Source organism: Sphaerodactylus townsendi, unplaced genomic scaffold (assembly GCF_021028975.2).
Source record: "Sphaerodactylus townsendi isolate TG3544 unplaced genomic scaffold, MPM_Stown_v2.3 scaffold_18, whole genome shotgun sequence".
NCBI lineage: Eukaryota > Metazoa > Chordata > Lepidosauria > Squamata > Sphaerodactylidae > Sphaerodactylus > Sphaerodactylus townsendi.
The window spans coordinates 3,048,058-3,074,957 of record NW_025950341.1 but is presented as its reverse complement, the minus strand read 5'-3'; the positions used below and the strand labels follow the sequence as shown (position 1 = coordinate 3,074,957).

The 26,900-nt window shown below is 43.6% G+C and overlaps 1 protein-coding gene across 1 annotated transcript; it reads right to left on the bottom strand.

The window, feature by feature from the left end:
• Nucleotides 1–728: 728 nt before the first annotated feature.
• On the bottom strand, nucleotides 729–26,900 carry NCF2 (neutrophil cytosolic factor 2). Its single transcript, XM_048482489.1, has 16 exons — nucleotides 26,581–26,900; nucleotides 23,817–23,822; nucleotides 23,620–23,696; nucleotides 19,072–19,180; nucleotides 18,371–18,505; nucleotides 17,406–17,513; nucleotides 16,472–16,531; nucleotides 15,467–15,510; nucleotides 13,979–14,120; nucleotides 11,095–11,157; nucleotides 8,277–8,355; nucleotides 7,529–7,551; nucleotides 6,389–6,540; nucleotides 6,193–6,304; nucleotides 3,012–3,174; nucleotides 729–934 (listed from the first exon to the last, which is right to left on the bottom strand). Exons 1-16 carry the CDS (start codon nucleotides 26,752–26,754, stop codon nucleotides 825–827), a joined length of 1,557 nt encoding a protein of 518 aa, XP_048338446.1. The 5' UTR covers nucleotides 26,755–26,900; the 3' UTR covers nucleotides 729–824.

Below are 26,900 nucleotides of genomic sequence, written 5' to 3'. Positions count from 1 at the left end.
AACAAACTGCCAAGGGCAAGGTTTGCCTCATTATGGAGCAGTGGTTCTCAACCTTCCTAATGCTGCAACCCTTTAATACAATTCCTCATGTTGTGGTGACCCCCAACCCTAACATTTACCCATTTTAAAGATGGAGAGCACTGATGCAGAGAGTCTTAAGCGACCCCTGCGAAAGGGTCGTTCGACCCCCAAAGGGGTCGTGACCCACAGGTTGAGAACCACTGTTAGAGAGGCATTTCATGCATGCTGGGTCTATTTTCAAGCTATTCCATACAGCCAGGAAACCACACAGCACCCCACTATTCCAGATATGAACATGAGTCCAACGAGTCTCTGAATTCTGAAGCCCAGTAATTCAGGGGTGTCCAACTCTGGCGGTTCAGAGGTTCATGGACTACAATTGGCCATGCCAGCAGGGGTTGATGGGAATTGTAGTCCATGAACATCTGAAGCACCAATGTTGGACACCTCTGCAGTAATTGCTATGATAGTTATAGCTAGGATTGAGGTTAAGAACCCCAAGGTTGGTTTCAGTGGATGCCCATTTATGCAAATATGTCTTCTTAGAGCAGTGGTATGGTCTTATATTATATCTCCAGATAAGCAGATTCGAGGACTGACAGTTATCAGTTTCTTCCAGCATGGCCAATTGGCCATGCTGGAAGGGGCTGATGGGAATTGTAGTCCACAACATCTGGAGTGCCAAAGGTTCGCCACCATGGTCTTAGAGGTTGCAGCTCAGACAAACTGCACATCCAGTGTAGGGAGTAGTGGAAGGAGTGACCGAACTCAGCTGGCTCCCTCTCAGGGTCTGGACGTTTGTTTTATGCTTCAGAAATCGTTTCAAGATGTTGGCTGCGGTGCTCTTCTATAAAGGCTTTGGGGAAAATGCCCACTTTCCCATTGCATTGGCCTTCCAGCCAGTCATCGTTCACTAGAATATAAAACATCAAAATCATGTTTAAGTAGCAAAACATAATTAGCTAATGCTGAGCATCAGTCGCAAGCTGTGTGGCGGGGAGTGCCAAACGTGATTGCTGAATTAGAAACGAACACCTCCAAGCTTTAAGATGACCTGACACAAAAGCAGGATAAGTGTTCCTGTCTCTTTATTGTTTGACAGCCAAGTACTGCCTTTCACACCTGCCATAAATTCCCTGCTCGACAGCTGCCTGACCCACAAGCAGTCCATTTCATCTGGTCACCTTGTGTTGATTTTTGACCCTCAGGAGGGGGTGACAAGACTAGGGTAGGACAAAGAACCAGTTTGACTGTGGAGCTCTTTGTAGAATAAAAACAACAGCAACTTTGCTCACTAAGTGAAGGCAAGAGCTATATTGGCAGCAATGAAATTACTGTGAAAAAATAACCAAGTATTGTTCAACAAGCAAAAGGATAACTGAAGGACTCGATAAGGTTTTTTTATATATAAAAAGAAAAGCAGTACTTGCAGCATAATTCACTGGTCTTGCTCCAGCTTTAAATAGGGCCAATTTATTCTAAAGAGAATTTAAGTCTGTTTGAGGACACCACATTGGACTAAGCAGTGTGCAAGACTTGGCTGTATGACCCCCAGCCCCACCCCCCGCAGGCCTTGCTTGTGCACCTGCAGCACAGCCAGCCAGTTTAAACAACCTAGTTGCAAAAGGATGGCTCATGGGCATTAAAGCAAAAGGCAGGGTTAGCTGGCTGGCAACACAGAGGCCTTTCTCTTCCTGTAATCTGGGAGCACAGCATGAGCCATGTGGGCGGGCCCTTTCACAAAAACCTTTTGAAGCAGTTGGAAAAGATGAGCCTTTTGCTCCATTCCTCTCCTACTGCCCCACAGCTATCCTCCTGCTCTGATGCTGCTGCATGAAACAAAACGTCAATATAAAGCCAGGGGAAAAACAGAGCCAGGAAATGCAGAGGCCAGCTGGCGTCCTAAGCTTCCAAGGAGGCAAGCAGGATTTCCTGATTGCCACATTTGGCTACTTGTGTCTGGGAGCCGACAGAGGAAGTAGAAACCCAGGATGGGTGGAAGGTGTGAGCATGCACAAGATATCCATGGTTGTGAGTTACAAGGGAATTATGGATTACTCTAAGGAAATGTCAGGTATTACGACTGCAAGGTGGTTAAGACAACCAGCCATGGGAAACAGAAGGATATACCACCTCCTTCGAGGACGAAGAGCTATGATTCTTGCTGTCTTCTGCACAGAGTATACACATAAAGTCTGATCATACTGAATCCAAGTTATGAATAAGTACTAAATTTAAGCACATAGTGTTATGCTTTTTACTTGACTACTTGGTTCTGCAAAGAGTTAAGTCCCTTGTACATTTGAATGTCTGCTAATCCCCTGTAGGTGGAGCTATTTCATTCCTTTAACACTGCAACAAGTAACATTTGGGGGAAGACTGGGCTGTGCAGTCGGCTGTGCAGTCGAAGGTTCTTTTCTCCGGAAAAAAAGGCAGCAATTTAAAGGGTGCTGAAAAATAGAATTCCAGGCTACTTCGACCCCAGTGCCGTTTTAAAAAAAGACTTGGAAGGGTGTGGGGAATCTGCCCTCCCTCGCTCACTTATCTGCTGGCTGACTGGGTCTCAAAGGCAGCAGGTATCTCTACAATCCAGGTGGATCTCATAGGTGTCAATTGGCAGCTGGACAGTGGGCTGAGTTCAGCTGAGCACAGTATTCAGCTCTGTGCTGCCCGTCACATTCTGAAACCCAAGTGGAGTTTGGGGGTGGTAGAAGTGTTCAGGTTTAATAGTCTGGAAATTTTCCCCCCAAAAAGTTTTTTAAAATACAAGTATAGGTATTTGGCGTTTTTCTGATTATTTTTTTTTAAAATTGGGGTCTGTTAAACCCAAAAAATGCTGGAGGGAGGACTGACAACCTCTACTAAAGACTGACAACCTCTATTTTGTTAAAATGGAGTAAAGGTCTGAGGAAGAGGAATTCATGGAGACTTCCATGTATGCTTTATTGGTATGGCTGATAATCAGACTGTGCTGTTTGGGATTTGCTCACCTTTAGAAAGAACAAGGATGATGTCTCCCTTCTGGAATGCCAGGTCCTCTGGCTGGCTGGCCTCATAAGTGTATCGTGCTACAACCTGGTTTGCTTCCATCTGTGTTGCTGTCTTCTCCTGAAACTCCTTGCTGTCTTCCACGTCTGGGATATCTTTGTCTGCCTGACAAAAGAAACAGCCAGATTTGAGTCTCTCCTACCTTTTTCTTAATGAGCAGACCTAAATTTTAAAAGTTTATTCAGGCTGATTTATGTTCCTGGAAATAATGCCTAAGGTGAGGCTTTTCTGACAGCTAAACATGACGTCCACCAGCCGCTCACTCATGGTGCTGGTCCTGGACCCGCCCGAAGGGTACAGAGGCTCCTTTCTTACTTTTTTGTTTCAATGCTGTCACATGGCTAGAGATCACATAAGATCCTCAGCTGTACAAGAATTGGGCAAAACTGGTTTGGAAAATCTTAGTGCAACTATGTATTGTCGAAGGCTTTCACGGCCAGATTCACCTGGTTCTGGTGGGTTTTCTGGGCTGTGTGGCCATGGTAACTGTTCATTGATGTGTTTGTGTTTTTTTCTTTTTGAACTAAAATCTTGCATCCCAAAACTGCTAATATTTAGAGTATGTAAAAATTACATGCCATCAGGGGGGAAGGTCACCTGCCATGTCTCTGCATCAGAGGTGGGATCCAACCAGTTCTCACCACTTCTCTAGAAGTGGTTACTAATTTTTTCTGAGTGCAGAGAAGGGGTTATTAAAGCAACCTCCCTGCCCAATAGGGACTGGAGGTGCGTATGTGTGGCGGTGCCACTGTTTGAATCCCACCGCCATCGGAACCAGTTATTAAAATTTTTGGATCTCACCACTGCTCTGCATGGATCATTGCTCTAAATATGCTTCTTTAGAATCCAGAAACTTCCGCTGTACTGGGAATGACTGGATCTTTCAGTGACATCCAACAGAATTGCAGCAGTAGTATTCCTTCCTTCCCTTTCCCTAGCTTAGGCTGATTGAAGGAAAGAAGACTTCAGCAGGCACACTGGATCCACAAGCCTTTTACTTTATTTCACATGGTACATAATTTGGGGAACTAGAACCATGAACTGAATCTTCAGCAAGTTTTGAAACAAAAAGCTGGTTCAATAATATAGGCCAGAATTAGATGTGAGGGGAAAGTCCCTTTGAAATCTCCCTATCACTCTTCTGAATACATGATATAGCAATGAAGATCTGCTAAAACATTTGCAGTCTGCACACCACCCACTCTTGCTTCTGCAGTCTCACCTTGGAATTTACCTTACAGGTAAGGGACATGACGCGGTGTGAGAAAACTGAACCAATTGACAACTCCCATGCAAACAGTACAGTAGTGTTATTTGCATATCAGCGGCAGAGCAGAAGATGGGAGTAACCTTAAAATCCTTTACTTTCACATTTACCAACAGGAGTCTTATGGCCCTGTAACCAACGTTTTCATTCGATAACTTTTCAGGGACTGGAGCCCACTTTGTCTAGGGCACTAATGCCAGAATAAAAGCTTGTTAATTTAAATTACAATGCAGCAGCCTAACCACTCTGAACTAGTTTCTTAAGTAGGATATAGTAGGGGGGCCAGTACAGTCCTGTGCAGTTACTCTAGTCTAAGTGCATTGATTTCAATGAGCAGGAGATTCCTGCGATAAATTATGCCAAACTTAACTGTGCTATATTCTGTGCATTCTCTGATTGACTGTGGTGTAACCAGGCCCAGTCTTGGAGCAGGAGGGGAGAAACGGGCATCACAAGACAATGCAAGGCACCCGAAATCTTCAATAATTTTAGCTATTGAATCAGTGCAATAGTGTCAGCCCCTCAATTTGTTTCCAAGTCAGGAACCTTCCATTCTGAACTAGGAAAATAGGCCAGCCATGAGCGATTAGAACAAAATTGTGGCTGCAATTGAAAAACAGCAGCCTTACAGCTCAATCATGTGTTGTCTTTGGATACATGGACCAGAATAGTGGGGAAAAAGTTTTCTAGCTAAAGGGGAGAGGCATTTTGTTTTGTGGGTGTGTGTTCTTCCTGCCAAGTGCCACATCATGGGGATTGCAAGTGGATTAGGAGCTGTGTAATGGCAAAAAGCAACAGCGAGGAAGCCGTGGCCCAGATGGCTGAGGCTAGTCTGATCTCATCAGATCTCAGAAGCTAAGCAGGGTTGGCCCCAAGTTGTATTTGATGTGGGAGATCACCAAGTAGGTCCAGAGTCATGATATGGAGGCAGGCAACGGCAAACCACCTCTGACCACCTTCTGCCTTCAAAATTCTGTGGGGTCATCATGAGGTGGCTCATCTCGACGGCACTTTATACAAGACAGCCCGATATGGATTGGAGCTCAGTATCTTCCTTTCCCAAAGTGTTTCCCTGGCCCCTCCAGGATCATTTAGGCTTCCATGGGGTGTTATAATCCTGTCTTTTTTATCTCTTCTTGGCCCAAGACAGCTAGGTCATGGCTGTTTCCCACTGAGGTAACAGGGCAGGAAGGAAAAAAATTAACAGGCACCTCTTCCTCCATCCTATTTCTGATCACACTGGCTCCCCTCACAATTTTATATTTTTTTACACTACATAGCAGCTGTGTAGTGGTTAAGAGCAGGTGCACTCTAATCTGGAGTAGCGGGTTTGATTCCCCACTCTGCCACTTGAGCTGTGGAGGCTTATCTGGGGAACTAGATTAGCCCACGCACTCCAACACATGTCAGCTGTGTGACCTTGGGTGAGTCACAGCTCTTTGGAGCTCTCTCAGCCCCACCCACCTCACAGGGTGTTTGTTGTGGGGAGGGAAGGGAAAGGAGACTGTAAGCCCCTTTGAGTCTCCTTACAGGAGATAAGGGGGGGGGGGGGTTATAAATCCAAACTCTTCTTCTTCATAAGGCAAAGCATACTTTGCTAGACTAGAGGAAAGCCCCTCTGATAGCAGAACAGACCTGCATGCCTCAACTCATTGGCCAGAACACTGGAAGCAGAGAACTGATATAACAGTGGATATGGAATACTATCTGCACAATGTTTTCCTGTCCATAAACAAATAGGCTGCCAAGTTATTTTAAGAAAAATGTAAGATTAAATAAGAGGGAGGGTTTTTCACCCATGTAGCTTAGATGCCTGACATTTTCCCTTCAAAGTGCACCTTTGTTTTTTGACCTACCTGATAGATGCTGCACCACAGTCTCAGGCGGTAGTTCTGGGCATGGCTCCACACTGTCTTCATGCTGTCCTCATGGAGAACCACCAGATCCTGGCTATCTCTAGGCTGGTAGCTGAGCAACACAGGGAAAACAATAAGACCAGAAACATCCCACATTTTGAGCCACATGAGGGCAAGGCTGAGCAGTATTCCTTACCTCAAACTTGTGTTTTGGGGTGAAAGCTCCAGCTTCTTGCAAACCTTCTCCAAGAGGCTGCTGTAAAAGAGATCAGGACTGGCTTGCAGAGCTATGGTATATTTATAATGGACTTTGATGATGTAGGGCATTGGGATAGCCAAGCTGGTGACCTGCAGGAAGAGAAATATGGAACGCCCTATGAGCGCCTTGCAGAAGCAATGCAGAAAGGGTGGTCTTTCTGATACAGCTGTCTGCATTGGGGAAAATAAATGGATGCAGGACCTGTCTTTGGAGTAAAGCTTATCTATAGTAAGCAAGCAGACTAGCTTTTTATCCTGCCCTTCTTCTGAGGTACTTTCAGGATGGCAAAAATAGCCACGCTCTCCCCATTTTGTCCCTATGAAGTGGGATAGGTTGAGAGTGAATGATTGGCCCAAGGTTATCCAGTGAGCTTCTTGGAAGAGTGGAGATTTGAATCCAGGTTTCAGCAGTGATAGTTCATATCTGTAACCATTACATACCACGTTGGCTTTTACTTGCTTAGCACCTTATAATGGTTGCTGCAGTGAGCTCAAGTTGCACTATGGCTATAGGCCTATTAAGCGTTTTAAAAATAATTTTAAACTGGTGAATTTCTAAACAGGAAGAGCTGGTCCTCAGGCTGTGTGGAGATTCCTGCCATGTGACCAAAGATAACCTTGATAATTGATTCTTAGTGTTACTTCACAGCTCTTTGTTTAAGGAACAGGTGTGGCCAAATGGGAAGGGTGTGCCTAAAAGTATGTGGGTGGGGCTTGAAGACCAACGGCACCTATAAAGGGAGTTTTTTCTAGCCCACCAGTGGTTAATTGCAGCATATTCTAATGTGAATAAATCTAACAGGCTTCAAAGGTAAAGTGCGGATTGGATCAGGTGATCTCTTCAAAAGCAGACATTCATCTCTCAAACTGAAAATCCATTCGGATCTCAAAATATAAAATCTGAGACCTTTAAACTAGTTTAGGTTTCTAGATTGCCACAATCAGATTCAGACCCCTAGGTTGAGGGAGGTTTTTCCTCAAAAATGTGTTTTTGGTTCCGTAAGACACAGCATGGCAGGGTAAAAGCTCACTAGGCCATTTATTCTTTCCCAAAAACAGTGATGCAAGAAGTTGTTACCTCAGGTGCTCTTCTTCTTTGGCCTGCAAGAAAAATAGGACAATAAAGTATGATGTGGCTCACTTAAGCAGCTATTCCCCCACCCGACCGCCCCACTGCACTAAAAAGCCACAAGCTTGATCTCTCCTCAGAGGTAGCAGAGAGGAGCTACAAAGGACTGTACTACATCAAGCTGTAGATGGACGATCACCTTTAAAAATATTACTATGTAGAAATATAATACAGCAAAGAAAACACTGCACCAGAAACTCTCCCTAATGGGGGAATTTTCTTATGGGGGGAGGCAGGGAAAGAGACACATGGGTTTTTTTAAACATGGGGACATGTACATTTCTTGTAGGAATGTTTGCCATTTGCTGGTTCGGCTTGCATCTTGTTCACTGATCATGAATACAGTCAACTGTTGAGTGCACAGTTTTTCAACCTGTATGTGGTTGTTTGGCAGTTTGGTTCACTGTAATCCTTCCTTAAGAGAACAGCATAATTCACTTTTGGTGCATGAACACTGTCATAAAGCCCTGCTGCATTCTACTTCCTGAGTTTCTTGCTGCATCAGGAGAATGTTTTAACAACTGCCTATTTACTTCCCACAGGGCTTTTAAAAAATTGGTAATGGCTATTGTGACTGTACCTGTGAACATGATAATTGCCTGCAGTCTCATTTTTAGGTAGGCCTTTAGCCCTTTTGGTGCAGAGAGATGAAGGGAAAGTTGCATGCTTGATAGAGTGGGTTTGTCCTGTTACTGACCTTTGGAAGGCTTATCAGGCCGTTCTGGAGCAGCAATGCTAGGTGGAGCTGGAATGTCCAGGTCTGCCTGGTTCTCCTCCTGCATCAAATAAACAGGTTGACAAATAGTGGAACTTCAGAAATACCACCTGTCAATAGGGAATCTCACAGAGTAGGCCCTAGTTCCAATCTCAACTCAAGTCTGGACTGGCCATGAAGCTCTAAGCAAGTCACAGAAACATTCCGCACAGCACAAATAAGACATCTTAGGCCCTTTCCCCACTTACCTTAAGTCCCGCGCTACTCTTCGCAAGTAGCGTGGGGTCCCACTGCACTCCCCACGTCAGGGGCAGCAACAGCGCAGCTGCCCCGACGCTGCCGCTCTTGCGCCCGCTCAGCGCGCGGCATCCCTGGCGCTGGCGAAAACGGGATGCTGCGTGCTCAGAGCAGCGCGCAGCGACGGCGGCAGCAGGAGAAGTGGGGAAAGGCCCCTAAAAAGAGGTGACTTTTTTATTTCATTCCACACATGCAAAATAAGATGTCCTGGGGATGTTTTTTAAAAAGCTGCCTCTCATTTGTTTTCCAGACAGCACAGATTTCAGAAGAGGGAACAGGCGTTTCCCCACCTGACTGGTAAGCTCTCTGGTCGGTTTTGCCCTCAGCTTGCGCCCAACATTTTGTGTACTGCTGAAGGGATTTTCCTTGCTTCCATTTGCTGAAGGTTGTCCCAAGATGTCTGTTCTTCAAGCTCTGATCCCGGGCGCCTTTTCAGCCCAAATAGTACATAGTTGTACTCAGCTCATTCTGCTGATTCCGGCAATATATATATTTTCCTATTTTGCATTTTTTTTTGGAGGAGCTGTTTTTAAAGATATGCAGACACACATATGAGAATCTTACCTGCTCGGAGGACTTCCATTGAAAAGCTTTCAATGGAAGTCCTTCAAGAGGCTAAGATTCTCACAAGATGGGGGGAGTGGGGGGGAGAAGAGGATTAGCAATGCCAAATATAAACTTGTATTATTATGTAGCTGGTCTAACCCGGATCGCTGACTGGATACTAAACCAGTTCAAAATTTTGTGAAATTAGAAACTGCGGGTCTTACATCAGGTATACATAGCTATTTATGGCAGGAAAAAACAGACTAAAAAATGAGCTAAAAAAAAATTTGCATGTAATAAGAAAAGGACTATTTGAAATATGGGGAAAAAACACATTTAAGACATCCCCTCTAAAGTCTCAGATAGAAGCACACTACGATGTTGGAACTTTGAAGAAGAATGACAATATAATATACAAAGAAATGATTAATAAACAAGAGGAAATTAAATCATGGCAAATAATGACAGAGGGAAGAAAAATACAATGGCTGACATATTTTCCAGATTTCATCTAAAAAGAGAATTAAGTTCACAGAGTGGAAAACTATGAGACTTAACAGACTTTGAAAAAGAGATCATAACACAGAAGCAACATTTGATGGGCAGAACATATAAGATTCTACTGAAAATGAAAACACAAATGGAACAAGTAAAAGCATGCATGAAAAAATAGATGCAAAACTTCAAGGAAGAGATAACTTTTCAACAGTGGGAATCATTATGGACCAAAAACATTAAATTCATTGCAAGTCAGATACTGAACTGGTATAAAATGTTTTTTTGATGGCATATTACACCTGAAGTGATTAAGATGACTAAACAACATGACGGTATCTGTTGGAGAAGTAACCTTTTTTCACATGTGATGTACTTGTAAAAAACCCAAGAAGTTTTGGATAGAAATACATACAATAATTAAATTTAAATTTCCTCTCACTGCAAAAACAATGCTGTTGGGTATACTACCAGAAAAGCTCCCCAAGAAACTGAATGAACTGTGCTGGTACTTAATAACTGCTGCAAGAGTAATAATCGCAACCAGCTGGAAATCTGATAAAGGTCTCACAATAGAATGCTGGGAAGACAAAATCAGAGAATATATTACTATGGCCAAATTAACTAATCTTGTAAATCGAAGGCCAAAGGCCAAATTTGAGGAGAAATAAGGAAATTGAGTGCTTATGTTTTATACCAATCTGAACTGACCATGTAAAAACAAAACAACTTGAAGACTGAAATTCAATAATGTTTAATATACAATAATCGGACTAGTAAAAATGCCCAGGAGTAAATAAATTATAAAGATTTTGAGACATTATAAGGTCTCTCTAATAAATAGAAAATGTTATATTGGGATCCATTATGTAATATGTACTTAACATAATGATGGGTAGATTTCTCCTTTGATGTAATCTTAACTGTTCTCTATTACTTCTTTTGCTTTTTTCTGTTCTGTTTAATATATGTTGAAAAACAATTAAAAGAGGCTAAGATTCGCATGAGTGTCTGTGAATCTTTGAATACAGCTCCTCCCAAAAAAATGTTGAAAAGAAAACTATATATTATCAGAAACTGCAGGAAGAACTGTCAAGTGCAAGGAGAAAGTTCCGAACAAATTATGACTAGCCCGTAGGAATGTAGGAGAGGGGAAACAAATCTGATTCACCAGGTAAGAGTCCGCTGCTCATGGGAAGGAATGGGGATTCAAACCTGGTTCTCCAGAGCAGAGTCCACCTGCTCTTAACCACTACACCATGCTGGCTCACAGTTCCTTATGTCTCATCTAGAACAGTGGATGTTAAAACATTTGCCATTTCTCTGTGCTACATCACTGAAGAGTTGCAGAACATATAATGTTGGGACATTGGGATCCAGGTAAGTTGTCCTTGATTTGATGGAGGATGGAACTATGCTATACCAAAGTTGAGTTTCAGCCTTACAGTTAATGTTACCTTACCCGGACTGAAGGCTGGTTCTGTAATTCCATTGGCTCCAGGTAGTTGCAAGGTACGATCCCTTTCTGTATTAAAAAAGCAAAATCCAGAAACTGAATGAAAACTGAAAAAGCTAGAATTACGCACTGATAGCAATGGAAAGAATCCAAGGAAGCAGAAAAGAAGAAAGTTTTGCCCACCTCTCCAACTGAAAAGGATTTATTTTATAATTCCCAAGTTAAAACTGGCATTTTATTTCTCTCCTAGCAGACCATTGTGGACTCTTTTCCATGAAAAGGGTGTTGGGATACCTTGTCCTGATCTTTGGGCCAGGTCCTGTGCATTGCATGTATTGTTGTGGATGCTGAATGGAACATTCCCACCTTGTCCTTCTTATTGCCAACCTGATGTGCTCCCCAAAATTCATAGGGGGGAGCTTACCACAACCTCTCTTAACAGCCTGTAGGAGCCTGCATGGGGTAAATCAGCAAAAATCTCAGGCAGAAGCACTGCTTGTATGAAAGGAACTAGGTCAGTGGTGGCGAACCTATGACATGGGTGCCAGAGGTGGCACTCAGAGCCCTCCCTGTGGGAACACGTGCACAGAGCTCGTCATGTGATAATAGTGCAATTATTTCAGGGAGATTATTACACTAAACCTAAGACCTAGTTTTGGGGAAGCAGTGCAGGTAACCCTGTTAAGCGCTGTTAAACCCTACTGATTTTCATGGGAAGAACTAAAGCATGATCCTTTACCTGGGAGTAAGCTTGGTTGCTGGCAGTGGGGCTTGCTTCTGAGTAAACCCTCCTAGGGTCATCAACCCATTCGAAGAGTTGCACAGTTGCTTCAAAGCAAAGCCACCAACTACCACCAAGCTTACTTCTGAGTAATGCACAGCTCGGAGCCAACTGTTTTTTCTAAACTAAAACCTCAGTGTATTGTTGAAGGCTTTCACGGCCGGAGTCAACTGGTTCTGGTGGGTTTTCTGGGCTGTGTGGCCGTGGTCTGGTGGATTTTGTTCCTAACGTTTCGCCTGCATCTGTGGCTGGCATCTTCAGAGGTGTTATCACAGAGAAAAGTCTGTTTCACACTGTTTCTAAGTGAGAAGGGAAAGTTTAGAGTGGTATATTGTCCATTTCCCAGGGTGGGGAACCAATCATTAAGTGTTTGGGTGGAACTTGCTATTCAAAGGTGTGGTTGAGTGCATTGTATTGCGGGTGGGGTTATCAGTCCATTTTTTAAGTACTGGGAGCCAGGCTTTGCTTTCCCTTCTCACTTAGACACAGTGTGAAACAGACTTTTCTCTGTGATACACAGAGATACGGAAAGGTTCACCATCACTGAACTAGGGAAAAGACCCAGCCCTTAATTTCTCCCATGTGCATGCCTGATTTCATTTTCTCTGTCCATGGTACTTCCCTATCACATCAAGAGGCAAGGCCTTGTCTTTTATTACTGCCATGCTTTTGATGCACAGCTGCCACAGTTTGGTTTTATTAACCAGAGATTTTCTGAGGTGAGGAAAGAACATCCATTTTGCATGTTGTCCAGAGATGGCACTCTCTATTAAAATATTCTATGCCCTCTAGACAGAGTCTCTCCATATCAAGACTCATCAAAACCCAAACCAAGGACCTTGTGGTTGGCCTTGCTTACCACCAACCTGCTCTGGCTGAAAGAGGAAATCACCAGGAATCCAAACAAGAAGTATCTTAACAAAATTAAGCCAAGGGAAGTTGTGTGGTATTGTTTGACGCTTCCTTGTAAATGATCCCCAGTCAGCTATGTTCACTCATCTCAGAGGAGAGGCCTTCAAAGAGGGGAGATACGTGAACCTAATGTGAGGGACCCAGAAAGAGTCTTCAACAAAAGTGGTGCACTAGATCCAGTCTGCTGGCCTATAACTGTAAATAAATATTACTACTGGATTCAGAATATTTTACTGGTAGTCCTGCATGTGGGATCTGTCACTATATTCTCTGTGAAAGGCCATCTGCCTGTTGCCATTGTCCGTGCACACAAGACATGGGTTTCATCATTCAAACTCCCAACATTTAAAATTAAGTTCCAGTGCACCAGCAGTAAAAGTTCAAAATGCCAACAACACTCATTTATTTTCTACCCATTTTTCAAACTTTTTTTCCTATAATATACATATTATAGGAAAAAAAGTTTGAAAAATGGGTAGAAAATAAATGAGTACACACACACACACACACACACACACACACACACACACACACACACATTGCAATATGGTGAATGAAATGTTGTATTTCGATAAGGCTATCCCACCTCAGCCATGAGGCTCACTCAACAAGTTTCCCTGCCCGGCACCGCTGCCTCCCGCAGCACAAAAAGCGGTGGCACCTGGCAGGCCGCTGATGCCATCCCCCCTCTGCCCCATGGAGCAGGTGGCTGCCTGCTTTGTCGGGCAGAGGGGTTTCCCTGCCCAGCACCTCCGCCTTCCAGCGCTGGAAGGAAAGGTGAGTGGAGGTGCGGAGCCACCTCTCTGGCTTGGTAGATCTTTGGGGCTGTGGAAAATGGGTCCAAATGGCTCTTTGGGTGGTAAAGGTTGCCGACCCCTGGCTTGTAGGATCTTGGGTCACTTAATGGAGGCTAGGGTCACTTAATGGAGGCAGCCAATGGCAATCAACTTTGAACGTCTCTTGTTTTGAAAACCCCACTGGGTCGCCAGAAGACTTGATGGCCAAAAAACGGTCCTTGTAGATCAGTGCCTTGAACTCCTGAAAGGAAGGACTGGGCATAAGTATAATAGATAACCACGGAAGCAAATAGTTCAGTTCAGAAGTATTGGAAGGCAGTTCTAAGATGTCACCAGCAGTCCACATGCATGGGATGTATCCACCCTTTCGAGCATCATCTTTGCTGGCCTTTATACATACCTTCCCATTAAACACAACAGTGGCCCAGTTGTCTTTCTCCTTCTTCAAAACAAAAACAATGTTTCCAGGAAGGACTAGGAGCTCTTCTGCTGTTTCTGGTATAAATTCATACATGACTCTGTGAGGTGCTCCCTGCAGGGCCCTGCGTGAGAAGATGACAGTATATTAACCTAAATCTCTTCCCCATCTTTCTGTCCAACTGGGGCAATTCATACAAGTCCCATGCTTCCGGTTGAAACTGTTTTTGGATCTTGTGGAGAGCTTTAAGTCAAGTTCCATAAAAATATAAGACCAAACATGCTCAGACCAGTGGTCCACCTAGTCCAGCATCATGTTTCACACAGAGTCCTATCAGATGTGCATGGAAGGCCTACAAATAGGGGTCCATGGGTCAAAGCCTCCCCCTGTTGGTGCTGGTCTTCTGGGGACACTGCCTCTGAACACGGAGATTCCATTTAGTCATTGTGGCAAACAGAAGTCCTCCAATGCAGGCACTGTCTAATCCCCTTTTCAAGTCAAATTAGTGGCCATCGCTATGACCTGCAGCAGCAAATTCCACAAGCCAACGACTCTTTAAGTAAAGTACTCCCTTTGCCCTGTATCTACATCCTCTCAATTTCATATGATGCCTGTGAATTTCTGTGAATGGGAAAAGGGAAATGTTCTCACTATGTGCTTTCTTCACACCATTCATAGTTTTACAAATCTCATATCATGATCATTTTGGATGTCCTTTTCTGCGATTTTTCCGGGATATTCTTTTTTGAGACAGGAAGCCTGGAATTGTGCACAGTATTCCAAATGCAGGCATCTCACAAGGGCATGGCACTGCAGCCATCTTAAGCCCTTTCCTAATACTTCCTAGCATACAATTTTTCTTTTTCATCCCTGAGATGAGCACAAAAAATCATCACTTTGGGGCACTGAGGCAGGTCAGATGGTGGCTTTCTAAATTTGTGCATATCTGCCTAAAGATCCATAAGTTCTTGGCACATTTTATAACTAAACATACTGAAGAAGAAGAATGGATTTATATCCCCCCTTTCTCTCCTGTAAGGAGACTCAAAGGAGCTTACAAACACCTTTCTCTTTCACTCTCCACAACAACCACAACATATTGCTGACATCTGAGATTACACAACCAGTTCTGGGAGGCTCAGTGGTAAGGTATCTGATTTACATGCAGAAGGTCCCAGGTTCTGTCACCAGCACCTCCAGTTAAAGGAGAAGGCAGTAGGTGATGTGAAACACCTCTGCCAAAGACCATTTAAGATCGGTTTACAGTCAGAGAAGACAATACTGCCCTTGAAGGCCAAGGATCTGACTCAGGCAATGTCCTGTGTTGGGGGTGGGATGGGAAGCAGCAAACCAGCATCTTCAAACATCTGATTTTGCAACTGACAAACATATTTTATATTTTGAGTTTTATTTATTTTTTGGTCCCCTTTTATATTACTTTGACAAAGGATATTGGTTTATTGATCTTACCTGAGTATTTCTGGTGTTTTGGGTCTGCGAGGTGGTTCTGTTGCCTGCAAACACACAAATGTGTTTTGATGCTAGAGATTCTACCTTGCATAGCAGTGCTCTTCCACTTTTTCTTCACAAGGATTTGCACAACATTCAGAATTGAGGGCACTGCTTTCCCTCTATTACCCAATTTCCCAAGATTACCCAGTATTTCCCAATACTGATCATGTGGAGGGAGCAGATTCACGGACACAGCCTCTATGCATAGACACTCACCAACTGACAATGATTTGAGATGGGGAATGCGGCCAGTCTTGTGTGTCACCATCCATTTGGTCAGTATACAGAAAGGTTGAGTGTATGGGGTCTCCATGTTTCATACACACCTGTTGTTACATCATGCCTTTCTTTCAATATTTATTTCAAGTCAGCATCTGCTAAGTTCTCAGTGATCTGCTATCCATGTATTGACCAGATCTGGTTTCCCTTAGCTCCACCAAAGTTGCTGTATTATGCACACTGGGATCTTTTGCTTTTATTAGCAAAGAGAATATCTTCTAACATAGCCCACCTGCCATTTTTGTAACTACTTGTATTTTTTAAAAGTGAAACATTTTAAATGTACTACTACCTTAGTACATTAGACCTCTTTACTAAATCAAAATGTGTTGGAGTAAGCAGTTTAAGAAATTGGTTGATGAAATGTTAGAGCTGTGTTATGATGTAATTCTGGGAAAGGCATTTTTTTAAACAATGTGACACTACTTCCATGCAATGGTCCTTGAAAATAAGGGCATCAGATGACATTACACACCTTGTCCTATCAGAATATTACGCCTTCAGCATCACTAGCAGACCATACTGGAAGGATGGATGCAAGCAGATTTTAAGAGGTAGGACAGTCGATCAAAGCAGTGAGCATGTGATTCTGGTCATCTGGAGCCATTTTGGTGCCCTCTGAGCTATGCAGTCATTAACAAAACAAGACAAGCGGCTGACTGATAAGAAATGAATCAGTCTTACCTGGGGCTGAAGGGGAGCGAAGCCTGAAAATTCATCCTTGTCAACCACAGATGCCACAACCTGGAGGTGAATGGAAGGTCACTGCTTTATTCATCTTGGTAAATCAAAGTTTGTGGGCTTTCTTGTTCTCATTTCCCCAGGCTGTTCCCATTAATCTTGACTAAATAGCCTTCAGGGTTGTATTAAAACTATGTTTTGGGTCTATGTGAATTCAAGGAACAAGATTCTTGATTCAAGTTGGAAGCCCGAACTAGGATGTAACATCTGCACCCAATAGTTGTTTATAATAATTGTTACCTTGAAGTTTACTACATTTTTCTCAATAAATCTTTAATGAAAAGTACTAGCCACAGTCTTTATAGCACAAGGAACATTTCTATTGCCTTCACCAGAATTTGGAGCTATAACTGAGACTACAGCCTAAAGGATGGAGGGCCATTTACCGTTTTTTTCCATCCATGTTTTTGCCTGCTCATTTTCCTTTTGTTTGAACCAACAGCAACATTAAGGTGTCCAGAATTCAATATACCCAACTTCAACTGAACTATATCATGACTCTTTGTGTCACTTTTTCTTAAGATATTTCATAAGTAATGATACGTGTGGTTCTGGCTAGGACCAGGAATATTTGGTTCTGGCTAGGACCAGCAACATTTCAGTCAGACTCTGTAGCTGTGCCTTTTGCAGTAGGATGTTCGGTGGCAACTGGAAGGTGGCACTTCTCCTTTCCCAGCTGTGAAACAGCCATCCACTGATTTCTGCACATCACACTGCTTTTTGGCTGAGCCAGGCTGAGCCAGGCCAGTCTTATCTTTGCTTCTGGTCAGTTAGAAACATGGTTCTGATTTGAGTTGAGTGAAAAGTGTTTTTTAATGGATTCATTTGAGATGAGATTTGCCATTAATTCTCCTTCTGTTGCTGATTGAGTTCCTACCGTAGCTTTCCCCAAATAATCTTTCTTCTCCAGCTGTGCCACTTGTTTTTCATTAGGCCGAAACAGCTTCCCCTCAGGAATTGTGATGGGCTCAAAAAGTCTTTGCTTCTGCACATTAAACACATGCACATGAAATCAGTCACTTTCCCCTCAGGTGAACTGCTGAAAACAGAGCTTGCACCAAATACTTGTTGGGCATACAATTTTCATTTTTCATACTTAATTACTTTAAATCCTGCATTTAATTCCCTTTTTTAATAGCTATAACACCCCCTAAGTCCCCCACTAAAGAAAAACACTTCTCTACTTCTTCCAAAATGCTGCAAGAAATGCAACACATGTTTTGATGCAAGAAATAAAACATTTCCTCCATGGAGTTCCACTTTTCTTTGCCCTGAAATGTTTTATTTCAAGTCTCAAAATGTTTTAAATGAATCCCCTTTTACTGAAATGTTTTGAAAATGTCTTCAGTTGCTGTGCGATCTATTGACTGCATTCTCCGCATTTCTCTGCTCCCTTGAACTTCCTCCTCAGTGCCATTTTCTGAGTTCACTCAGTCCCCTCTTGCCTGTTTATTTGCAGTATTTCTCTGTTTGTTCTTTTATTTGGGAAGGGCAATGTTCAAAGCATAACGTATAGAATAAGTATATGAGGCTGTGAAGCATTGAAGCCTCAATTCAACACAAAACTCAAAAAAAGAGGGGGAAATCACATATGGGCGACTAGGAATCATTTCGAGGGGGTGAGTGTGGACAAAAGGAGGGGTTGAAAACGTTTTACAAACTTTTACAAACATTTTAGGAGATTTGTGCAGAAAGAGCCTCTGCCTCAACAGGAGCCTAGCTGATCCTCACAACCCTATTCTCTGTTACTTAACAGAAATGCTCTTAAAATGCAGGACCTGAGTGTGTTTTCAAAAGTTATAAGCCTAGATTAATGTTCCAGTTTTTCCTCTGTTTTCTTACCAAGATGGCTTCCACAGCCTTGTCTATCTTGTTGTGTCGTGGCTCCGTCTTCATTTTCATCGCCATTGTTAAATGCTCTTCAGCTTTTTTCCAGTCTTCCAACTTAGCGTAGGCAAGAGCTATATTGTATAACACCTGACAGATCAAGAGCAGGAGAGTCAAAAACTCAATTATTCTCACAGTATGCCAGTATGTGGTTGTGATTTGTACTGGGGAGATCTTTTGTTGTATACATGAAGCTTCCAGAATGATTTTAAGGCTGGACTTCCTCTTTCCTTAACCCTACCTCCGAGGCTTGTTGTGAAGGCAAAATAGGAACTTGAACTCATTGGCAGAATGGCAGGATACAGTGTATGGTTGGAGCCAGTGTTGTGTCATGGTTAGAGGGTTAGACTTGGGAGACCTGGGTTCAAATTCTATTCAGCCATGAAGCTCATTGAGTTAACTTGGGCCAGTCACTCTCTCTACCTCACAGGGTTGGTTACCGTGAGGGTAAAACGGAGGAAAGGAAAACTATATAGGCCACCCAGAGCTCCTCTGAGGAAAGATAGGATAAAAATGTGTCTGAAAGACAAATAATCTACAAAACCAACCTCCTGGCCAGTTTCCAACCTCTTGAGGACTAATTAGAACATAATTTCTCATCATATTCTGCTTCTGGCAAGTTGTTCTGAGCTTGGCTCTACAAGATTAGAACTTACCTCACAAGCAAACACCTTAAACTGCAGGCCCAGAATCTTGTAATCTATTAGGCTGTTTCCACGCAGCTGAGCCAATGCCTCTTTAAACTCATTAACGGCTGATTGATAACTGGAAAGCAAAGGACACAGTAATCATTTTATTCTTATTTACGTGCTTTTTGTCTACCTTTCTCACTGGGGTTCCAAGCGGATTACACAGTCAATACAGAAGGGGGGCGGGACATTCAATAAATCATGAAATAGAATTTCGGTTGTAGAAACAATTAAAAATCTAAAAACAAAAACAAAAGCAAAGCAAAGCATATGTATTAATATCACATTGAACAATGCAAAGCTACATAGTAAGATCCAGCTTACATCAAACTATACACAGTAGTATAGGCCACACTTCCTAATAATTTTTCCCATGAAACTTTGGGAATCATTTTGTACAGCGCTACCCTTTCGCCTACATAGAAAATCCCTCCTGAATAATTCAGTTTTGCATAGTTTGGGGAAAGCCATGAGAGGTGGAACCTTCCTGACCTCCTCAGGTAGACTGTTCAACAAGATGAGGGCCACAGTGGAGAAGACACATATATGGGTAGTTGCTGATTTTGCCCAGTTGCAGGTTGGCATCTCAGAATGCCCTACCCAGATGAATGACAGTGCCATGGTGGAGGATAGGATGGGAGACGGTCTTGAAGATATGAGAGTCCAAGGCCATGAAGGGCTTTGTATGTGATAACCAATACTTTAAACTGAGTTCAGTAACTGATGGATACCCAGTGGAATGATGCAGAATGGGAGTAACAAGTATGCTAGCTCCTGATAATAGCCAAGTGACAGCATTCTGCACCAGTTGGAGTTTCCGAATTGATTTACTCAGGAGACAATGTACAGTGCATTAGAATAGTTTGGTTTCAATCCAGGTCCATTGGGATCTAACCAACAAGACAATGTGGACTTCTCTATAGCCTGCTGTGATCATTTTGCTAAGCACTTTGCAGATTAAAATCTTTAAATCAATTCCAACTTGGACTTGACATGAGTAACAACAGGATCAGATGGTCCCAGGTTTTGATTTGCTCAGTTGCATGAACTACATTTCAGGTTATGCAGTCTAAGGATGTGGACAGGATGTTTGGAAGTTTGAGACCTACCACCTGTTTGTATGACCCTTGCTGCTTAAATCTGCCATGGCAGGGGTAGCAGATTGGGTCTGGGAGATAATAAATGACTCCCTGAGAAACCGGGTGGTCACTCTTGCCTTAAAATGGCTAATGATGTGTCCACTCCTTAAAAACCTTAGTCTGGGTCCAAGAGAGTTGAACAACTACTTTCCAGTCTCAAATGTATCATTCTTGACCAAGGTAAGTGAATGAATGGTAGCTGGTCAACTTCAAAGATTCCTGATTGAAGCACGGTGCTTAGATCCATTCCAGTCTGGCTTCAAGCCTGGGACTGAAATGGCCTTGGTCACCCCTGGCAGATGACATGCGCCAGGGGGAGTGCAACCTTCTTAATTTTCCAGGACCACTCAGTGGCTTTTGATATCATCAGTTATGATATCCTTCTGGATCATCTTCTGGGATTGGGAAATACCTGTTCTGTGGTGGTTTCGGTCCTACTTTGAAGGTAGCTTTCAGAGTGGGATGCTGGGGGACTGCTCCTTGGCCTTGTCTCACATGCTTTTCAACACCTAGATCAAGCTTCTGGAAGAGGCTTGGGCTGAGCTCCACCAATATGCAGATGACACTCGGCTCCATCTTGCGCTACCATCAGATTCTATGGAGGCTGTGGAAGCTGTGAGCAGGTGCCTGGAGGCAGTTTTGGAATCATTGAGGGCTAATAAATTGAAACTTAATCCTGACAAAAAGGGTGTGCTTCTGGTAGAGGGAAGGTCTAATCCAGGTAATGGATTATCTCCAGGTAATGAGTTATCCCTTGCACTCAGAGGTGTTCCTCCCATTGGGCAAAGTGGGCAGTTGCCCTGGGCGCAGCCTTGTGGGGGGGCGTAGGTTCGTTTGTGGGATTTTTTTGTATTTTCAGTGTTTTTCCATTTTTGGCCTGCAGGGGGCGCAGTTTTTAGGCTAGCAGCACCTAAATTTCAGGGATTCTTCAGAAGACTCTCCTGATGATATCACCCAGGTTTGGTGAGGTTTGGTCTAGGGAGTCCAAAGTTATGGACTCCCAAAGGGACTGCCCCCATCCTCCATTGTTTCCAATGGGAGCTAATAGGAGATGAGGGCTACACCTTTGAGGGTCCATAACGTTGGACCCCCTGAACCAAACTTCACCAAACCTGGGTGGTATCACCAGTAGGGTCTCACAAAGATACTCTGAATTCCTTTTGTTGCTAAGTATCTTGAATAATGGTACCCCCCTGAGCAGCAGGCACCCCCTGGAAATTTCCCAGCAGATTCCTCCTTTTAAATCCACCCCCTTCTCTGCCGGAATGCTTGTTTTCTTTCTTTCTTTTTATTCTCCTTCAATGCTCTAATAAAGGTGGTTATTATTATTATTAAATCCATCCCCTTGGCCATAGATTTAAAGGGAGAATCCTGAGGTCCCCAGTTTAAACATTGAAAGTGATGCTGTTCTCAGGGTGGGGGAGAATCCACCCCTAAAAGAAGTATCACTTTCAATGTCAAGTTTAAACTGTGGGACCCTAGACTTCCTCCCTTTAAGGTGGATTTAAAAGGAGAATCTGGGCTCCCTAGTTTAAACACCATTGAAAATAATGCTGTTTGGGGTGGATTCCAGCATCACTTGTTTCAACTAGGAAGCCCAGATTCTCCTTTTAAATCCACCTTAAAGGGAGAATCTGGGGCCCCCAGTTTAAATAACATTGAAAGTGATGCTGTTTTCCCCAATTGGGGGGATTGGATACAACACCATAAAATGTTTTCATAGCAGTAATAAAACATTTCGAAAGCATTTTGAAAATGTTTTCAAAAAATATTTCTGCTGTGTTCAGATTTGTGAGTTGGGGCATGTTCTATAATGTGATGGTGACTTTGAAACAACCTGGTGGAAAAAATCATTGTTTGGTTACTGTGGGAGAGGTTGGCAGCCCGTGGGGGGGGGGGGGCATCAAACTCAGGTTTTGCCCAGGGCTCCAGTTTGCCTAGGTACGCCCCTGCTTGCACTCCCCTTAAAGGAACAAGTTCATAGCTTGGCGATGCTCCTGGACCCGGGCCACTTGTTGGAGAAACAGGTGGCAGCAGTGCCTTTCAGCAGTTTCAGCTGGTGAGCCAGCTGTGGCCCTTCCTGGACAGAAAACATCTTGTCAGTGTGGCTCACATTTTGGATACAGCTAGATTAGATTACTGAAATGTGTTCTACACAGAACAGCCTTGAAGACTATCCAGAAGGTACAGTTGGTATAGAATGCTGTTGACTAGACTAGGTCCTAAGTTTGTGTTTTATGTCTATGTACGTTCCATGACACTCCAGTCTTGTTGCATCTACACTTGCTTCCAGGAACAAACCCTGTATGACTTGGAACCAGCATACCTTATCTTCTCCCATAAGAACTCCAGTCATTCTTGGGTTGCCTTCTCCGGTTGCCCTCAACACCTGAGACTAGATGGCTGGCAACCTTGAAAAATAACTTTCTCAACTGCGGCACCAAAACTCTGGAACTCTCTCTTCAGGGAGATTGGTCTGACTCCCTATATTGGTATTTTTCACTAGCAGGTAAAGACTTTTTTTTTTTGTCTGGCATACACATAATGAAAGTTATTGGCTCTCCTAATATTGTTTGTTTGCATGACTTTAGAATGAATTTTGGTAAATTTATACTTTTAACCCTGTATTTTTTAATTTGTTTTTAAAAGCTTGATTCCTGAAGTGTTTTTATTTGCCACCTGCCGGTGAATCCCGGATTGGTTGGTATAAGGCTGATTGCAAAGAAATGGCATTAGAGATAATTGAACAAATAAATAAAGTCACAGTATTTAGCTTCCAACAGTACAGAACTTGGGTTATTCTGGTACTGCATTTTTTAAAAGGCAGTGCATACATACAGCTATATTTGTCGATTAAGCAGAAAATGGCTGGCCCAAGTAATATCAGAAACTGCAGTAACATCCTTGTTATGTCAGATTCCATGGTTTAAAAAAACCACAGTAACACTAACAATTCAATTTGTTCCAGAATAGAAGATGACTAAAAATGCCATCTGTTTATGTTCTGGATCCTATGATACCTTCTGATAAGTCATTCTCCAAGAGATAATTTTTCCTGGTGAAGAAACTTATTTTTTGTTGAAAGACTTGGTGGAAGGGAATCATATGATAACAGCTTAGTGACAGGGAGTCACAGGATCCAGCCCTATGACATTCCATCTTGTGTTACATTTTCTTGATTATATGCCTATTAAAGGTTCTGGACTGGATTTCATCTGGTGTTATTAACTCCAATTGCTTCCTTACATCTAGTTCAAAATCTCTTGTCTCGTTTTTTTTCTTTGAGAAGTTTGTTCTAATAAGAATAAAAGGAAATCTTGTCTGCATGAAAATTTTCCAAAGAGCAAACTTTCCTCTTCCATGTGTTACTACTCACTTTTCCATCCTGTAGGTCACAATCCCTCGCTGGAAGTAGGCCGCTGCTAAGTGTTTGTCGCAGTTAGTGCTCCTGGTGTATGAGCCTCGCAGGCAACGGGAAATTACAATGAATTTGGAAACATTTAAACATCCTTGGGCTCTTAAAGTACACAAGGAATCAGAAGTATATGCTAATTGGCTCAGCAACCACCTCTGAAAGGCCTTATATGAAACTTGCACTATTTGAGACCTACCAAGCTGTCTATAACCTCAAGCTAAGTACAGCATCCCTATCAGACATCAATAAAATCTCTCTCTCTCTCTCTCTCTCTCTCTCTCTCTCTCTCTCTCTCTGTGTGTGCGAGTGCGCGCGCGCGTGCTGTTTGCCATTTACTATATAGGGGAGGTTACCAAGGGAGGTTACCAAGCAATCGGCAACCCGATAAATGGCTTAAGCATTGCCAGCATTCCATAATTTTATTGGTCTGGGCTCTTGAGATGAATGGTGAAGCATCTGCCTTGTACACAAAGGGTCCCGGGTTCAATTCCCAGCATCTCCAGTTAAAAGGATCAGGTAGTGGGTGATGTTAAAGACCTCTCTACCTGAGACCCCAGACAGTTGCTACAAATCAGAGTAGACAGTACTGACCTCAAGAGACCAATGATCTGACTGTATAAGCTGCTTCACAAGTCTGAAACCATTTTCCCCCTTTGGGGTCTAAAAAGTCAGTTAATACCAGACTATGTTATATAGTTCCCACAGCCTGCTGGAATTTGCCCTGATTTCACCACTAAAGGTGTGTGTGTGTCTGCGTCTGTGTGTCTGTGTGTGCGTGCGTGCGTGCGTGCGTGCGTGCATGTATGTATGTATATTTGTTTTGTATGGCATACACATAATAAAAGTTATTGGCTCTCCTAATATCTATTTTACCACATGCATAGAGGGGAAAGGGTTTAATGTAGGGAGCATTAAGAAATAGGGCACTGCATTTAGAGTGTACAGCAGTGGCAAAGCTGCAAAGGGGAGGGGGTGCCACACCCCGGGCGCACACCATTGGCATCATGTGGGGGTGGAAAATCGCCCCCCAGACTCCCCTCCCCAGGGGCGGGGCATGGGCAGATCAGGGTGGGGGCAGGGGGCAGGGGGACACTGGCAGGTCGTGCCCTGGGCACAGTTCCTTCTCCTTCCGTCCCTGGGCTACAGTATAGTAATACTCACTCTATGGGTCATGGATAGCCACATTCTCAATTACCTTCATCCACAAGAGCCACATTTAATGCCTGACATGAGGTCTGCACCTCAGGGAGGCTCACACATTCTGTTCTTCAGGTGGCAACTGTTTCAAGATGAGATTCAGCTGCTACACACAAGGGCCTTGCCTATTTTTCTGAAATATGGGGCAGATGCCACATTGGGGAACAAGACTCAGCAGAGGCAGAAATGGCATATCCAAGAGCCACATGTATCAAGCCACTGAGTATCATTGCTGTAGTAGTTCAGCCCATATTTCTACCAGTTCAACACACCACATAATTTTATTTAAAGTGCAAAATGATGAAGCGATTTTTTTTCAACAAAGCTAGGGTTGAACCCCTTTCGCTTAAATGAACTTCCATTCAACATGAACCTAAAAAATGTTTCTGTGATGGGCCTTCTCTACCTACTGGGTAGACTCACACAGCCTCCTATGATTTTTGGGGAACCAGGCTTGTTTTAAACTATAAAACTTCCCCTCAGTTACTAAGGTAGAAAATGTATACCAATAGGTTCACTTCTGTGAGGTAAATCTTGTGGCGCACAATTAGAATACAAAGACCACTCAGGCAAGATTTGTACATAAACCAAGGAGATTTATTTATTTATTTATTTGCAGGTTGGTTTCACAGAACAGCGCAGCAGCACAGGTCTTCAAGTAGACAAAGGAGAAACCTGGCTGAGGCACATACATCTAAACGAGTTATGGCTTCAGAGTGTAATTAGAATTTAATTTCATGCTTTCAGGCACAAACAGGCTTTTACAGACTAGACACTAGGTTAGATCCTCTCTCGCACACAAAATTCCACCCACGCCAGCCTACCCTTTCCCGAGAGTCAGGCTAAATATGACAAGATCTGCTCATTACCAGAGATAGGCCAAACAATTGGGTACTCTATTCTCTCCCAGAGATAGAGCTACACCACTCTGCAATGCTACCAGGCAGAGCCAGCCTTCGCTCAGAGGCGGAGCAAGGGGAAACTCCGCCTGGGGAGTGCATGCGCCCTGCACCCCTGCTGTGGCGCTGTCCAACCCCACCGTGCCCCAGTACACTCCCGCCACGCCCCCTCCATGGCCTGGCCATGCCCCCTCCACGGTCTGGCCGCGGCTCCACCCAGGCTGTCATGCCCCCTGTCCCGTTGGCACTACGCCACTGCCTTCGCTCTGTCTGCTTTTCTGCTGAGTCAGACTTGAGCTATCACTGCTCTCCAAACAATTGGGTACTCTATTCTCTCCCAGAGATAGAGCTACCCCACTCTGCAATGCTACCAGGCAAAGCCAGCCTTCGCTCTGTCAGCTCTTCTGCTTAGTCAGACTTGAGCTATCTCTGGTCTCCTCCTGAGGCAAATATGAACTCTTTCCTGCTGTGCTTCCCTCCATTGTTACATCCCTCTTCTCAAAGGTGATTGGATGCTGAAGCAGCTGCTCTTATAGTTTTAACTGAGTGACTATTTTCCCCTTCAGGGGCAGGAAAACCTCCTGTCCATGATAATTCTATTGTGAGTTGTCCTGCGATGGCTACGGCCAGTGGTGAGATTCGAATAATTTAACAACCGGTTCCAGTGGTGGGATTCAAATTTAACAACTGGTTGTTTACAAGCACCATTTTAACAAGCGGTTCTGCCGAAGTGGTGCGAACCTGCTGAATCCCACCACTGGCTACAGCCCCAGCAGCCTACCTGCTCAGCCAAGGTCCTCAAGAATTTTAGAATTCATGCACTCACCTGCAGTGCCTCCACCAAATTTCCCATCCTCAGGTGGATGCAGCCAATGTTAAAGCAGATTTTGGAAGGAGGATTCTGGATGGAGGTGAAAGCACCCAAAGCAGCTGTCCAGTCTTTGGAATCTGCTGCAGACACTCCCTCATTCCAAAGCCGGATCGTTTCAGCGAGAGACATTGTAATTTAGGGACAAACCGGATTCCTTGGCAATACTGCTCTGCCTTGGATCGCCTTCCCTTTGAGAATTCAGCAGATGGGCCCTGGGCGTTCGTGGTTTTCAAATGTCGCAAGCATACCAGGAAGTGTCACTAAAAACTGAAACA

Coding starts and splice junctions, on each gene's coding strand:
- NCF2 (XM_048482489.1), bottom strand. CDS start 26,754: ATGTCTCTCGCTGAAACGATCCGGCTTTGGAATGAGGGAGTGTCTGCA. Junction 18,506..19,071: donor TTAAGGTGTTTGCTTGTGAG/GTAAGTTCTAAT, acceptor TTGATCTGTCAG/GTGTTATACAATATAGCTCT. Junction 15,511..16,471: donor TCGCTCCCCTTCAGCCCCAG/GTAAGACTGATT, acceptor GTGTGTTTGCAG/GCAACAGAACCACCTCGCAG.